General features: G+C 45.6%; 1 protein-coding gene across 1 annotated transcript; it reads left to right on the top strand.

Moving 5' to 3' along the window:
* Positions 1-2,238: 2,238 nt before the first annotated feature.
* LOC306973730 (uncharacterized protein) lies at positions 2,239-3,468 on the top strand. The gene is made up of 3 exons (XM_079570733.1): positions 2,239-2,839; positions 2,916-3,260; positions 3,394-3,468. The coding sequence occupies exons 1-2, from the start codon at positions 2,446-2,448 to the stop codon at positions 3,026-3,028; spliced, it is 507 nt and encodes a 168-aa protein (XP_079426859.1). The 5' UTR covers positions 2,239-2,445; the 3' UTR covers positions 3,029-3,260; positions 3,394-3,468.
* Positions 3,469-14,572: the final 11,104 nt, after the last annotated feature.

Below are 14,572 nucleotides of genomic sequence, written 5' to 3'. Positions count from 1 at the left end.
ACCAGAAAACCATGTTTGCAACTTGACTGCCACCGGTGCGGAGAAAGCAATACACACTAATGAAATCACGGAGAAGAAGCTAACAGGCTAACGGGCAAAGCTAACTGCGGTCTAACGTCACTTTAAACAGTATTTACAGCAAAGTTTGAGTGAAAAAAAATATTTCCATTGTATAATTGGATGCACTGTAACCCTCTCTCCCTTCGCCTTTCCTGTTGGCGTAGTATTTACTCTCCAAGACAATTAATAAGTAAAAAAATCATAACTTTCTACTACACCTGCAGTTGCGCTTATGGCCTCTAGGGGGAAGAGTTACTTAGTACTGCTTTAAAGCTGCATTATGTAACTTTTATGTGGAAAGAGTTGATATTTGTAGATATTTGACCTTGTATTTGACAGTGGCTCTGTTTTCTTGTGTCATGTGAACTTTACTGTAGTGCTGTAGTACGCAGGTTCTGGTTCAGACCTGATGTCGTGTTCTGGTACTTGTGAGAGCGTGTCATGTAAGAGGATGTAATGTTTGGTTCTTTCTCTTTGTTAATGTCCTTGTGTCTTACTTAAAAGTGCATTGTTCATATTTTAGATTTAATCTAAATGAGTTCTGTTCTTGGGAGGACTCTGTTTACATGGTTTGTTTGTAGTTTGTGGAGTTCTGGTCCAAGCTTAGTGCGGATGTTGTTTCAGTGTAAGGTTTGTTAATGTCCTTGTGTCTTAAAGCTGCATTATGTAACTTTCATGTGGAAAAAGAGTTTATATTTGTGTGTATTTGACCTTGACCCTGAAGTGCAGTGCTCTGGGTGGCCATTGTGTGTATTGCAGGTCATTCTGTTTTATTGTGTTGGATTGATGCTGTGAGAGCGTGTGTTAAGAACAGGAGTGTTGGCATGACTGAAGGTTCAGCCTCAGTATGGTGCTCATTCAGACCTGATGTAGTGTTTATTGTTGTGACAGCACATCTGTGTGATAGAGAGCGGCCATTTTGTCTCAGATGTTTTGGTTCATGATTTCTCATCTTTCATGTTGTGGAACAGTTTCATTGTGTCGCGTATTCATGTTTGTTTTGGTGCAGACTTGGTTTGGTTCTATGTCTTGTTGATTTGATTTATTTGTTTTCATTTTAAGCTAATTTTAACTTGATAGATGCCTCTAAGAATTTAATCTAAATGAGTTCTGTTCCTGGTGGAACTGTCTACATGTTTTGTATAGTTTGCATTCTGGTCCAAGCTTGGTGCGGATGTTTCAGTTTAAGGTTTGTTTCTCGTTCTGTTTGTTAATGTCCTTGTGTCTTACTTAAAGCTGCATTATGCAACTTTTATGTGGAGAAAATAGTTGATATTTGTGGGTATTTGACCTTGTGTTTGACAGCGGCTGTTTTCTTGATTCATGTGAACTTTACTGTAGTGTTCTGGTCTGGCTTAGGGTTCAGCCTCAGAGTGGTACTGTTTCAGACCTGATGCAGGGTTTGTATTTGTGACATGTCTGTGGTAGGAGGAGGGATGCTGCTGCCCTGTGTTTAAAGGCCCTATGTGACTTTGTTGATTGCAAACACAGAAAAGGAAATAACTAAATTAAAATGTTGTTTGTGGGCCAAACTCATTCCTAACTTTCGGAAACATATTTGTAGCATCCAAATTTGTCAGTTTAAAGGCAATATATTAGACCTGTTGGTTCTTTCTTGTTGTGGAGCAGCGTCATGTTTAATGTAGTGATGATAACACTGTTGGTGCAGACTTGGTGTGGCTGTGTCTTGTGTACGTCTTTTTTGTTTATTGCCTTATACCTGATGGGTCCCACTAATGATGAATTCTACAGTTCAGATGAATTCTACAGTTTAGATCATTTGACTGTTTTGAGTTAATAGTTTTTAGTTGCTCATGTTATGTGGAATGTTTTGATGAAACGGGCCGTAAATGACTGTCTTCTTGCTACAACTGAGATAGTGGCTTAGTGCTGCTTGGGATAAGGTCTTTCTTTTGTTACTCTTTGGTGAAAATTTGGGAAGTGGAGCGTTTTCTGTTGTCAGATTTGGAAATGTATTGTCTGTGTCTGGCAGGTTGACTAAATCTCACTTTAGGCTATATTTGGTGTTAAACTAGATACATCTAGGATCATGTGGTTTTGGTTTTGCTGGTTCTGGCTTGGTCCATGTCTGGTCCTGTCTGTGAGGACACTGAGGACAGAAGTTGTTTCACATTAAACCTGAATTAAATCTTTAGCTGTTGACAGTGTGGACTGAGTCATACCAGTCCATGCTGTGGTCGTCTCTGCCTCAGTCCATTGATGCCAGAATGAGGTCAGTACCTTCTACAGCACCATCACAAGACTGAGGCTAGGATGATATGAAGTGTTGTTTCTCTATGCGTCTGACTTTAGTTTAAGACATGGCTACTTCGGTTTGATTGTTTGACCATTGTGTTGTTTACTCATTCCACTTTTGTATTTCAGATGCCGCGCGGCAAGGGGTCCAGGCGATCCCTTGCGGCCAAGAGGAGGAGGGAGAAGCAGCTCGCGGGGCAGTGCGCTGTTCCTGAGGAGGAGCTCGCGGGGCAGTCTTCTGTTCCCGTCGAGCTGCTCCCGGGGCAGTGCGCTGTACCTGACGAGCTGCTTGCGGGGCAGTCCGCTCTTCCCGAGGAGGAGCTCGCGGGGCAGTCCCCTGTTCCCGTCGAGCTGCTCCTGGGGGAGTCGTCTGGTCCCGTCGAGCTGCTCCCGGGGCAGTCGGCTGTTCACGAGGAGGAGCTCGCGGGGCAGTCCGCTGTTCCCGTCGAGCTGCTCCCGGGGCAGTCGGCTGTTCCTGAGGAGGAGCTCGATCCCTCTCCTCTTTGGCCCCCCATCGAGGAACGTAAGTGGATTTCAGAATACTTCCACCTCCTTTTTAATTCTGTTTGATATTACAATGATTTCTCTTGTCTTTGAAGCCCGTGGACCCGGCTACCGACACCGTCCCCAGGTTTGGCCCACTGGAGTGTCCGGGAAGCAGCACCGGCTGGTGCTCCCGCAGGAGTCTCCCGACAAGAAGGCAAGTTCATGAGTTTGAGAAGGAAATAAATGTGTGACTTTTGATGTGCTGACAATCACTAAATACAGATTGTTTCTTTTTTGGTCTTAGTTCATTCTGCTTGTCGGGAACTCCCATCTGCGAGCCATCGTGGACCAGCACGTGCCGATGCAGGAGGGGCACTATTCCTTCGGCTTCAGCGCGACGCCTGGTGGTGGACCCTCGCACATCCACAGGGAGCTGGCTGGGACCACCCTGCCCCGAGGTGGGTACAGTTGTACTAGCAACATTTTAGCCTTTTAAAAAAAAAAAAAAAATTTTTTTTTTTTTTTTTTACATTTTTGAAATGTCTCATATAGTTCAGCACGTTTGACCTCTGACCCTTCTCTTGTTGTCAGAGCCAGCTCTTGTCGTTCTGATGGCACCCTGCAACGGACTGACGACGTGCCGGACGTTGGACCAGGCTGCGAGGGAGTTCGGCCAGCTCCTGGCCTACGTCTGTGGACGCTGGCCCAAGGTGTGTACTTCACTTCTATGAGGTCTGAGTACTTCATTATTGTATTTAACTTGTCTAAATTGTAATTTTGTGTTCGTAGGTGTGTGTCGTGGATTTTCCACCTCGGCTTAGCGCTGGGGTGGAGATTCAGACCCTCCTTCGGCAGGCGTACCACCGCATCGCTGTTGGCATGGGTATGTATAAAAAATGCAACTGTCATCACTATTTTCCTTAGAGTGGCGCATACTTTAACATGTTCTTTTTGTTGCTAACATCTGTTTTAGGGATCCGCTACTTCCGTGTAGCACACAAGTTTCCCCGGAGCAAAGGGCATCTGTGGGCCAGGGATGGTGTAAGTACAGTCTCTCTCTTTAAAGTTGACCATTTTAATGACTGTTGTTTTATTTAACGTGGGTGAATGATGTGTTTCAGACTCACCTGAGCGACGACTTTGGCATGCCCATCCTCGTCCAGCTGCTGTGGCAGGCGTGCTACATGCAGCTGGAGCTGGATGACGCTGCCGCTGTTGCGCCGGTGTCTCCTCCCCCGCCCCGCCCGGTCACCAGGAGGGTTTCCCCAAGAGTGGAGGTGCCCGAGCCGCCGCCCGTGCCACCTCCACCCCCTCCTGAGTGGACCGAGGTTCGACGGAGCAGCAAGGTGAGATACTGTTCCTGTTTTGTTAAAGCATTGTTAACTGAAGTTGCATTATACTGACTGCTTTGTGTTTATCTCCGTCACTCAGCCTGGGGTCTCCCCCGTGAGCCCCAAGGGACTGCTGCAGGCGCAGGAGGTTAGTGTTCTACTCTATAAAGCTATGGTTAGATTGTGAGTGCTGTGACTAAACTGTCTGTTTCCTTTGTTTTGAGGTGGAGACCGTGTTCTCCTTTCCCCTGTCGCCTTGCCTGTTCAGCCCTGCCATGCTGGTGGAGATGGAGCGGTTCTCTCCATCTCACGGCGGCTGTGGCCAGGGCATCGGCTCCTTTCCTTCGGGAAAGAAGGTAAGTATCAGATCTTGTGTGAAATGTTGTTTTTTAATCTTGATTTCTAAGCTGGTGAAGTAACACGTCTTTTTTTTTTTGCAGACGTCTCGGGCGAGGCGTCGCAAGCATGCTGCCCCAAAGAGACGCCGGCCCACGCGGCAGGTAGGTGTTTTTAAGGCTGTGCTCATTATACTTTCTAAAGCAGGGGTGGCCAACCAGTCGGAGACCAAGAGCCGAAATGTTCAACCTTGATCCTGTGAAGAGCCACAAAGGCACCGACCATTAGCGAGATCCCGGGGCGGTACTTTATTGTGATTAAATAGAATGTGACCGTTTTATTTAATCACAATAAACTATAACTTTATGCCTTTTTCTTTTTTTTAAAAAAATAATTGTGTTAGATTGAATGGTTTGAAACAACAAGATTGAAATACATGTATATTAAATGACATTTTGTGTTTCCTGTTCTGACTGAGACAGAATTAGATTATTATTATTATTTTTATTTTTTTTAATGCTGGGGTGTGTTTGTATGTGGGGCCTTGCCCACTGAGCCCCCTCCTCTGATTCGCCCCTGGCCTGTGCGCTCAGTGCCTGCAGCTTTGTCCTGACTGGACTGTGCAAAGAACACACCCTAGGCTGCACAAAGTTCATGAACTTTAACCAGGAGCCTCTGGAGGATCTGAGAGTCTGTTTTAAGTTGCATCTGTTACAGTTATAGCGCGTGTGAAAGAAAAGTCATGACTTTGCGTATTTCCGCGTTACGATGTCGCGCTTCGCATCATACGCTTAATAAGAGCTCCGCTTTTTTCCATTTCCTAATTTTGATCTTTTTCTGTGAATATGTGGCCAAATTACATAAAATAAAGAGTAGCTGATCAGAAATCTGAAAAGCACAGAAGCTAATCCTAGTGCCACGATCTGCCTGCCTGTTGTTCAACCTACATCCCGCTGTGAGTGAGGCTGCACGGGCTCCTTTTACACACTGCCTCGAAAAGGAGAGAGATACGGACTCTCATTCATGTAGAGATGGAAACATGGTCTGTAGGACGATGTTACAGTTTATGGGAAATATTTACCAATTATTTTGCAAAGAGCCGCATTGTATTAAACATCTCCAATCATGCAAAGAGCCGCACTCTGATTGGCCAAGAGCCGCATGCGGCTCGAGAGCCGCGGGTTGGCCACCCCTGTTCTAAAGAAACTAATGCATATTTGTTATTTTGTTTATTGTAGGCGCGGGCAGCACAAGAGGTTGTGGCGGTGAGACCCGGCTCATCTGCCAGCTCCGTGTCTACTATGGAGGAGGACCAGGTCAGTGTCGTTTAAAGAGGCTGAAAAAGTTTTTACATTGTAACTTCTTTGATTATTAACAAACGTTGTCCTCTAGGTGGCGGCAGCTGTCGTGGAGGTGACACCAGGAACGTCACCTACCAGCGTGGTCATCCTGGACGGCTTCCTGGAGGAGGAGGTGTGTGTACTTTTTATTAATTGACATTCTATGATCTGTCATGAAGTAGTATCTAACACGTTATTCTTTTTGCAGCTGGAGTTCGTGGATGTGGGGGTGATTCCAGGAGCATCACTCACCAGTTCCCCCGACGCCCCAGTGGTCTTCGTGGACCAGGTGAGATGATGATTTTTATGTATCATTTTCAAAAGCAGCTACACTGAACAGAGTGAGATCCGCTTTAGTTTGAGAGATGTCTAATGGTTATGTGTTTTCTTTGTGACTTGTAGATGAAGAGGACCAGCCCCCTTTCAGCCAGTCAGCCTTCTCCACGCCGCAGCATTCCACCAGCTGTCCACGGGGAGAGCGCTTCTGACGCCAGGGACCAAGATAAGTCTTGCATTTGTTGTGCACAGTCTGACATAGATGTTAGTGATAGTGAAAGCCTTATCACGTTTGGTAGTAGCGATGTAGAGATGGAGGTTGATAGTCCTGTAGCTTGTGCTGATATAGTTATGGAGGATAGCGTTCCTGTTGGTATTCCGAGTTGCGTTAGGGGTAGTTTTCATCAGGCTGATGACAGGTTCCCGTATGGAGGGGCTCAGTGTGCAGCCATAGCTCTGGTGGCATTAGCTAGGCACACTGTGTCCAGTGTGTTTACATGGCAGCAAAAGGATTTAGACAAGACTTTAGTGATTGGTGATGCTGTTTACACAGAGCTTAGGGATAACGACCTGACTCATGGGCACGAGCTCTTACTAGCTTCTGACTTGCCCAAAGAGTCAGTTATTGATGGTCAACCGTTTGAGTTTGAGTTCAGTCAGCCGGTCGCTGGGGCTGCAAATGTACTTGAGAGTGAGCTGATTGTTTCCGGTACCTGTGTGACCTTAGATGGTGGTTTAAGAGAGATGTTGGCACACTATGATGCATGTCTACTGACGATGTGTGGCAGCACTTGTGCAGTCATTAAAGACAGCGGTAGGTACGCGGTGGTGGACTCACACAGTCGTAGTGCGACTGGGATGGTTGACCCTGATGGTAAAAGCGTTGTACTTTACTTTAGCAGCCTGGATGATTTATATGCTCATTTTTGCGCGTTAGCTGACTGTTATGAAGTTGAATATAAGTTGTTTGAGATTACAGGTGTTGTTGTCGTGGTTGTTGGTTTGAAGTGTGAAGCGTCTGAGGTCATTTTGCCTCAGAAGCCTGACACTTCTGACCAAAGGCCAAAGCGTAAAAGGTCAGTTAAAGCTAAGTCGTCTGTTCCCAAACGCACAGTCACAAGTAAGAGGGTGAAACGTGAACGTGAATGTGACGATTTGGATGTTGTGTGTGCTGATATAGTTATGGAGGATAGTGTTCCAGTGGATAGTCCTGTTGTAGTGTGTTCTGATATAGTTATGGAGGATAGCGTTCCCGTTGATATTCCGAGTTGTGTTAGGGGTAGTTTTCATCAGGCTGATAGCAGGTTCCCGTATGGAGGGGTGCAGTGTGCAGCCATAGCTCTGGTGGCATTAGCTAGGCACACTGTGTCCAGTGTGTTTACATGGCAGCAAAAGGATTTAGACAGGACTTTAGAGATTGGTGATGCTATTTACACAGAGCTTAGGGGTAACGACCTGAATAATGGGAATGATAACTTGCTACCTTCTGACTTGCCCAAAGAGTCAGTTATTGATGGTCAACCGTTTGAGTTTGAGTTCAGTCGGCCGGTTGCTGGGGCTGCAAATGTAGTGGAGCATGAGTTTATTGTTTCTGGTTCTTGGGTCACCTTAGATGGTGGTTTAGGAGAGATGTTGGCACACTATGATGCATGTCTACTGACTATGTGTGGCAACACTTGTGCAGTCATTAAAGACAGCGGTAGATACGCGGTGGTGGACTCACACAGTCGTAGTGCGACTGGGATGGTTGACCCTGATGGTAAAAGTGTTGTACTTTACTTTAGCAGCCTGAATGAAGTGTATGCTCATTTTTGCGCGTTAGCTGAGTGTTATGGACTTGAATATAAGTTGTTTGAGATCACGGGTGTTGTTGTCGTGGTGGTTGGTCTGAAGTGTGAAGCGTCTGAGGTCATTTCCCCTCCGAAGCTTGACACTTCTGACCAGAAGCCGAAGCGTAAAAGCTCAGTTGAATCCAAGTCGTCTGTTCCCAAACACACACACACACCTAAAAAGACAAAGCATGATCGTGAATGTGATGTTGATTGGGATGTTGTTTGTACCGGTGCCACAGATGATGCTCTTGATTTTATTCCTCTTCAGGACAACGTTTGTAGGGCACTGTGTAAGAACCTTAACATTGACTATGAGAGACTCGCTGTAGCAGAACCAGAAACAATAGATCCTTTGAGATCGTTAAAGTTAGATGTGCCGTGTACAAATGATAAAATCGTTGCCGACGGTAACTGTTTCTTTCGCTCGATCTCGCAGGCTGTTAGTGGCACACAGAAATATCATAGGAAACTTAGACTTGCGGTCGTTAAACATCTTAAAAGTAATGCATCAAAATACAATAGTCTTTTGCGCGATGGCTGCTCTTCTGTGGCCCAGTATATTAACGATAGTAATATGCATAGAATTAACACATGGGCCACTGAGATAGAGATCCAAGCAACAGCAGATCTTATATGTGTAGATATATATACGTTTTTGAGTGGACGTTGGCTTAAATATGGTTGTACTACCAGGCCTTTGTCAACCAGCGGCATCTACCTAGAAAATATTAACAATATTCATTATGAAAATGTAACTTGCGTTAAAAACCCTGTGACCCATAGTTGTTACGGAAGCTGCCAAATTAATAGTTCTATTCTTATGGGTTACAACACTAGGTCTAGACAGGTAGATGCCCAATCAGTGGTTAGTCCAAACACTGAAGCGAATGTACAACACACTAAATTATCCAAGTACATTCAAAACAAAAAGCATAAACATTTAAAAAGCAAATATGCCACAATTAAAGATAGACTGCGTGAAACATTGAGAAGTAGATATAGGGAAAATGTAGATTACAGACAGGGAAAGAAGGCTGCAGTCAATCTTAAATATAGAGACAATGTAGATTATAGACAGGTAAAGAAGGCTGCAGTCAATCTTAAATATAGAGAAGATGTAGATTATAGAGAACAAAAAAAGGCTGCGAGCAGTGCTGCAGTCAATCGTAAATATAGAGAGAATGTATTTTATAGAGAACAAAAAAAGGCTGCGAGCAGTGCTGCAGTCAATCTTAAATATAGAGACGATGTAGATTATAGAGAACAAAAAAAGGCTGTGATCAGTGCTGCAGTTAATCTTAAATATAGAGACGATGCAGCCTATAGAGACAAAAGGAAAGTGGCAATCAAGGCAGCAAATAAACATAAATATTGTGATAATACAGAGTATAGACAAAAGAAAAAGGCAGCTAGCATTAAAAAGTATGAAGATAACTTAAAGCACAAACACGATGTCAGGGCCGCCAGTAAACAGAAGTACAAAGATAGTCCCAAACATAGGCAGAAAGTAAAAACATATAGTAAAGTGAAATACCACAAAGATGAGCAATACAAAGCTCAAACTCGTGTTGCTTACAGAAATCGTAAAAGGCAAATTAAGCAACAATTGGCTGATAATTTTGATTTGGTTAAGGAACGCTTTTGGCGGGAAGTTGAACACGGTCCTGAACACATTTGTTGCGTGTGCTTTAAATTATTATTTATCAACCAGGTCTTACCTTGTAGAAAGGATGATTTTATGGCTGATCCTAAATGTGCTGCTGTTGCTGAGGCCTGTATCTCGGATGCCTATTTACATACATGCAGTAAGAGTTGTCCGTCACCGTGTCCGCTGTCTGATTGTAGAGGGAGTTTGTGGATCTGCTACACTTGTAACTCTAAACTCAAAAAGGGTCAAATGCCGGCTGAATGCTCAATAAACAATTTACAATTAGATGATATTCCTCCTGAACTCGCGTGTTTGAACACTGTCGAACAGCATTTAGTGGCGCTCAATATAGTGTTTATGCAGATGTACGCTCTGCCAAAAGGGGGTCAAGGGGGGACTCATGGTCCGGCCACATGTGTGCCTTCCAATATTATTGACACCACTAAGCTGTTACCGCGTCGTAGCATGGACGGATGGTTATTACCTGTGAAATTAAAGCGTAAACTTACTTATAAAGGCCATTATGAATATCAATATGTCGACACGGGTCGGATAAAGAGCGCGATAGCATTTCTCAAAGCAAACAACCAGCATTATTTAGACATAGAGTTTGATGAAGAGTGGGTTAATGAGTTCATGAGGCAGGAAGAGGAAGCTATGGATACGGGAGCGACACCGATGGAACAGGGACAGGTGGCGCAGGGACTGGTGGCGCAGGGGCAGTCGGGGCAGGGACAGGCATCTCAGGGACAGATGGGGGCTGCACAGGGACAGGAAGCGCAGGGGCAGGCGGCGCAGGGACGGGCGGCGCAGGCGGCGCAGGGACAGGCGGCGCAGGGACAGGCGGAGCAGGGACAGGCGGCGCAGGCGGAGCAGGGACAGGCGGCGCAGGCGGAGCAGGGACAGGCGGCACAGGCGGAGCAGGGACAGGCGGAACAGGTGGCTCAGGGACAGGCAGCGCAGGGGCAGATGGGGGCTGAACAGGCAAAGGGGCGTGCAGCGAAGGGGCGTGCAGCGAAGGGGCGTGCAGCGAAGGGGCGTGCAGCGAAGGGGCGTGCAGCGAAGGGGCGTGCAGCGAAGGGGCGTGCAGCGAAGGGACGTGCAGCGAAGGGACAGGAGGGGCAGGGACAGGGGGGAGAGGGACAGGAAGCACAGGGACAGGCAGCACAGGGACAGGGGGGAGAGGGACAGGCAGCACAGGGAGAGGATGAAGATTTAGATGATGAGCATCTCCATGACCGTCAGCGTCATTGTATGTTCCAGGACACCTTCTTTATGCCTGCAGATATGGCTCAGGAGGCTCTTGACCACTACTTCCAGGGTGTACTGAATTTGGCTCCGGCGGAGGGGAACAGTCCAGTTAGTTTGCTCACTGATAAGGAAAATGAGGCAAAATGCTTCCCAAAAGAGTTCCCCTTTGGGCGTAATACGTTTCACACCCGTAGGCCTGTTCGTATTACTTTGTGCCGGTATTTCATTAACAGACTATTGCACGCGGACGGTCGTTTCGCGCGCAATCTTAAATTTCTGTTCATGGCTCTGTACATGTTGGAAGTAGAGCAGGTTGTATCGAAGGTCTCCATAGCTTTGCGAAAGGGACATGCGTGTCAGGGTTCGGGTAATGCTGCTGCAGATGAGGAATCTTTGGAAAATTTATTACAGTTTGATAGTGGTTATCGTTTTTTAAAGCCTATTAGAGGCACGCCCCCATACTGGCAAGCCACACTCAAAGACTTAATCGCGATGGTGCGCCAGCTCGGTATTCCAACATGGTTCTGTTCATTTAGTTCGGCAGATATGCGTTGGCCAGAAGTCCTCGAGGCACTGTTAAAAATAGAAGGTAGTACCAGGAGCGTAGAGGACTTAAATTGGGCAGACAGATGTGATCTTTTGCGTCGCCACCCCACAACTGTCGCCCGTATGTTTGATCAGCGGTGGCATAGATTTCAAAATACCGTCCTGAAGTCCCCGGCTCACCCGATAGGCGAAATTATAGATTCCTTTTATCGTGTAGAGTTTCAGCAGCGCGGAAGCCCTCACGTACATTGTTTATATTGGGTTAGAGATGCCCCCAAGCTAGGAGTTAATACAGACGAGGAGGTAATTGACTTTATTGATAAGTACATTAGTTGTGAATTACCCTCTGATCCAAAATTATTGGAAAAAGTTACTTCAGTGCAGCAGCATTCAAAGCGTCACTCAAAAACTTGTAAAAAGGGAAAAAAGAAGTGTCGCTTTAATTTCCCACGTCCTCCTTCCATGCGTACATTTATTAAAAAAGTAGACCCGGAACAGGAACCGATTATGCCTAAAGAGGAAGCTGTGGCGTTTATGACTGCACTTAAAGATGCTATTGTAGATGAGAATGTTCCCATTGATAGTGTGCAGTCATTGTTTGCAGCTGCCGGTTTAACACAGGACTCGTTTGAAATGGTGTACCAGGCTTTAGGCGGTCACACTCATGTAGTTTTAAAGCGGGGGATTAAGGAAGTCTGGATTAATAATTATAACGCAAAATTGTTGGATGCTTGGGATGCGAATATGGATATTCAGTTTGTTGTAGATGCGTGGGCTTGTATAGTTTATATAATTTCATATATTTCTAAGGCAGAGAGGGAGATGGGTTTGCTCTTGGGCGCTGCCCAAAAAGAAGCTTCCAAAGATAATGTTAGTGCAAAAGAGGCATTGAAAAAGTTAGGACGCGTTTATCTGCATAATCGTGATGTCTCTGCGCAGGAAGCTGTTTATCGCGTTACAAACATGCACCTTAAGGAATTCTCACGTAAAGTGGAATTCATTCCGACGGGGAACAACATTGTTAGATTGAGCAAACCCATCAGTCAGTTAGATGGTGATTCGGCTTCGGACGATATTTGGATGACCAACATTATAGATCGCTTTAAGAGTAGGCCAAACGATAGCACTTTTAATGATATGTGTATTGCTTCTTTTGTATCTGAATACCGTGTACTTAGTCAAACAGATACTTGTCAAAAGGCTATTCCTTTACTAAATTCTTTAGGTGCTGTTGCTAAACGGCAGAACACCAAGCCTGCAATTGTTAGGTATGCACGGTTTTCAGAGACAAAAGATTCAGAGTTATTCCATCTAAGCATCCTTCAATTATTTTTACCGTATCGCGATGAAGCCGACCTTAAGCCGGCTCCATACGAAACGTATAAGGACTTTTATGAAAATGGGGAAGTGCGCTATAGTGACGGGTCAGTGCATTCGGTGAAGGCGATTGTTGATGCGAATAGGTGTCGTTTTGAAGTGGAGGCTGAGGATCTCGATGAGATCCAAGAGGCAATGAACTCTGAAGAGCTTTTGGAAGAGGCATGGGCGGATCTCTGCCCAGAGCTGGAAGTTGAAAGGTTGGAGTCGAAGGAGGAGTTTAGAGAGATGTTGCAGGAGGTCCTCTCTGAGCATGAGCAAGAGCCCATCCCTGACTTAGCTGTAAGGAACGAGGACATTTGTCATTTGGAGAGGACAAATGTTATGAGTCGTCCAGAGGGTCTCGCACTTGTGCGAAGCCTGAATGAGCAACAGCTGTCCATTTTTTACAAAATACGGCAATGGTGCTTAGACAAGGTTGCCGGTAACAACCCTGAGCCATTGCACGTATTTATATCAGGTGGAGCTGGCACCGGGAAGAGTCACCTGATTAGGGCTATTCAGTACGAAGCGTCGCGGTTATTGGCTCCTATTTGTCATAGTCCCGATAACATTAGCGTTTTATTAACGGCTCCAACCGGGATAGCAGCGTATAACTTGGAGGCGGCGACAATCCATACAACGTTTTCTATCCCTGCGAATCCTCCAGCAAAGTATGGTAAGCTCGGAGAGGAAAAGTTAAGTACACTGCGCGCTAGATACATCGATGTTCAAATTGTCGTAATCGACGAAATATCGATGGTTGACAAAAGGGTGTTTCAGTGGATTGACGGTCGTTTGGGTCAAATTAAACAGACGGATGAGGAGATTAAATTTGGAAACGTTTGCGTTATTGCAGTTGGGGATTTTTATCAGTTAGCTCCTGTGGGGGGGGAGGTTCTGTATAAAGAAAATTTAGGCGTCGATTTTTTCAACGATTTGTTTAAAGTAGCGGAATTAAAAACTGTTGTTAGACAACAGGATAGTACTTTCGCGGACCTCTTAAACCGGTTAAGAGTGCGCACGAGAGGGACACCCATGCTCCAAAGCGACATAGATATATTGAAGCGTCGTGAAACAGGCGAAGAGCCCGACGTATTGCATATTTTCGCGAGGAGGGTTCATGTTGGGGAATATAACTTAAGAAAGCTTAGTAGCGTTTGTTCAGAGGTGATGACCATAGAGGCGCGTGATTTTGGAATTGATAAGGGCTCCGGTAAAATTAAGGAACTCCATGGTCATCTGTGTTTCCATAAGTCCAAAAAAATGAAACCTAGTTTGGCGGAGGCACTGCATATCGGCGTCAATGCACGCGTTATGCTTTGTAAAAACATAGATCTTTCTGACGGTCTAGTAAATGGGGTATGTGGCATTGTAACCTATATAGTCGAAGATCCCCAGAACAAGAAGTTTCCTTTAGCTATTTACGTGAAATTTGATGACGATAGAGTGGGCGCGAAGACAAGGAAACAGACCCGTACCCCTGCAGACCTGACTGGTTCCACTCGCATAGGACCAGCTGAAGAACAGGTGAATAAACGCACCGAGAGGCGTAGACAGTTTCCGCTTAAACTCGCGTGGGCCTGTACAGTACACAAAGTACAAGGGGTAACTGTAGATGAAGCTGTGGTGTCCCTGAAGAAAATATTTACCGCGGGTCAGGCGTATGTGGCCTTAAGTCGCGTCCGGAGTTTAGAGGGTCTTGTAATTCAAGACTTTTCGGAAAAGGCCATTTACTGCAAGGACAACATTAGAGCCGCGTTAGAGAACCTGCCTCCCTTCGTGGTCGACAGTTTGCCCTGGCACAGACAAGAGGCACATGTTTTGACAGTATTTTTTATGAATGTACAGGGA

This window comes from Gobius niger (genome assembly GCF_951799975.1).
Source record: "Gobius niger genome assembly, chromosome: 14".
Taxonomy (NCBI): Eukaryota; Metazoa; Chordata; class Actinopteri; order Gobiiformes; family Gobiidae; genus Gobius; species Gobius niger.
This window is presented reverse-complemented; position numbering and strand designations above follow the sequence as displayed.

What these genes read in the sequence shown, in the direction of transcription:
- LOC306973730 (XM_079570733.1), top strand. Translation starts at nt 2,446, where the DNA reads ATGCCGCGCGGCAAGGGGTCCAGGCGATCCCTTGCGGCCAAGAGGAGG. An exon ending in TTGGCCCCCCATCGAGGAAC is followed by an intron (nt 2,840 to 2,915) that starts GTAAGTGGATTT and finishes TTGTCTTTGAAG; the next exon opens with CCCGTGGACCCGGCTACCGA.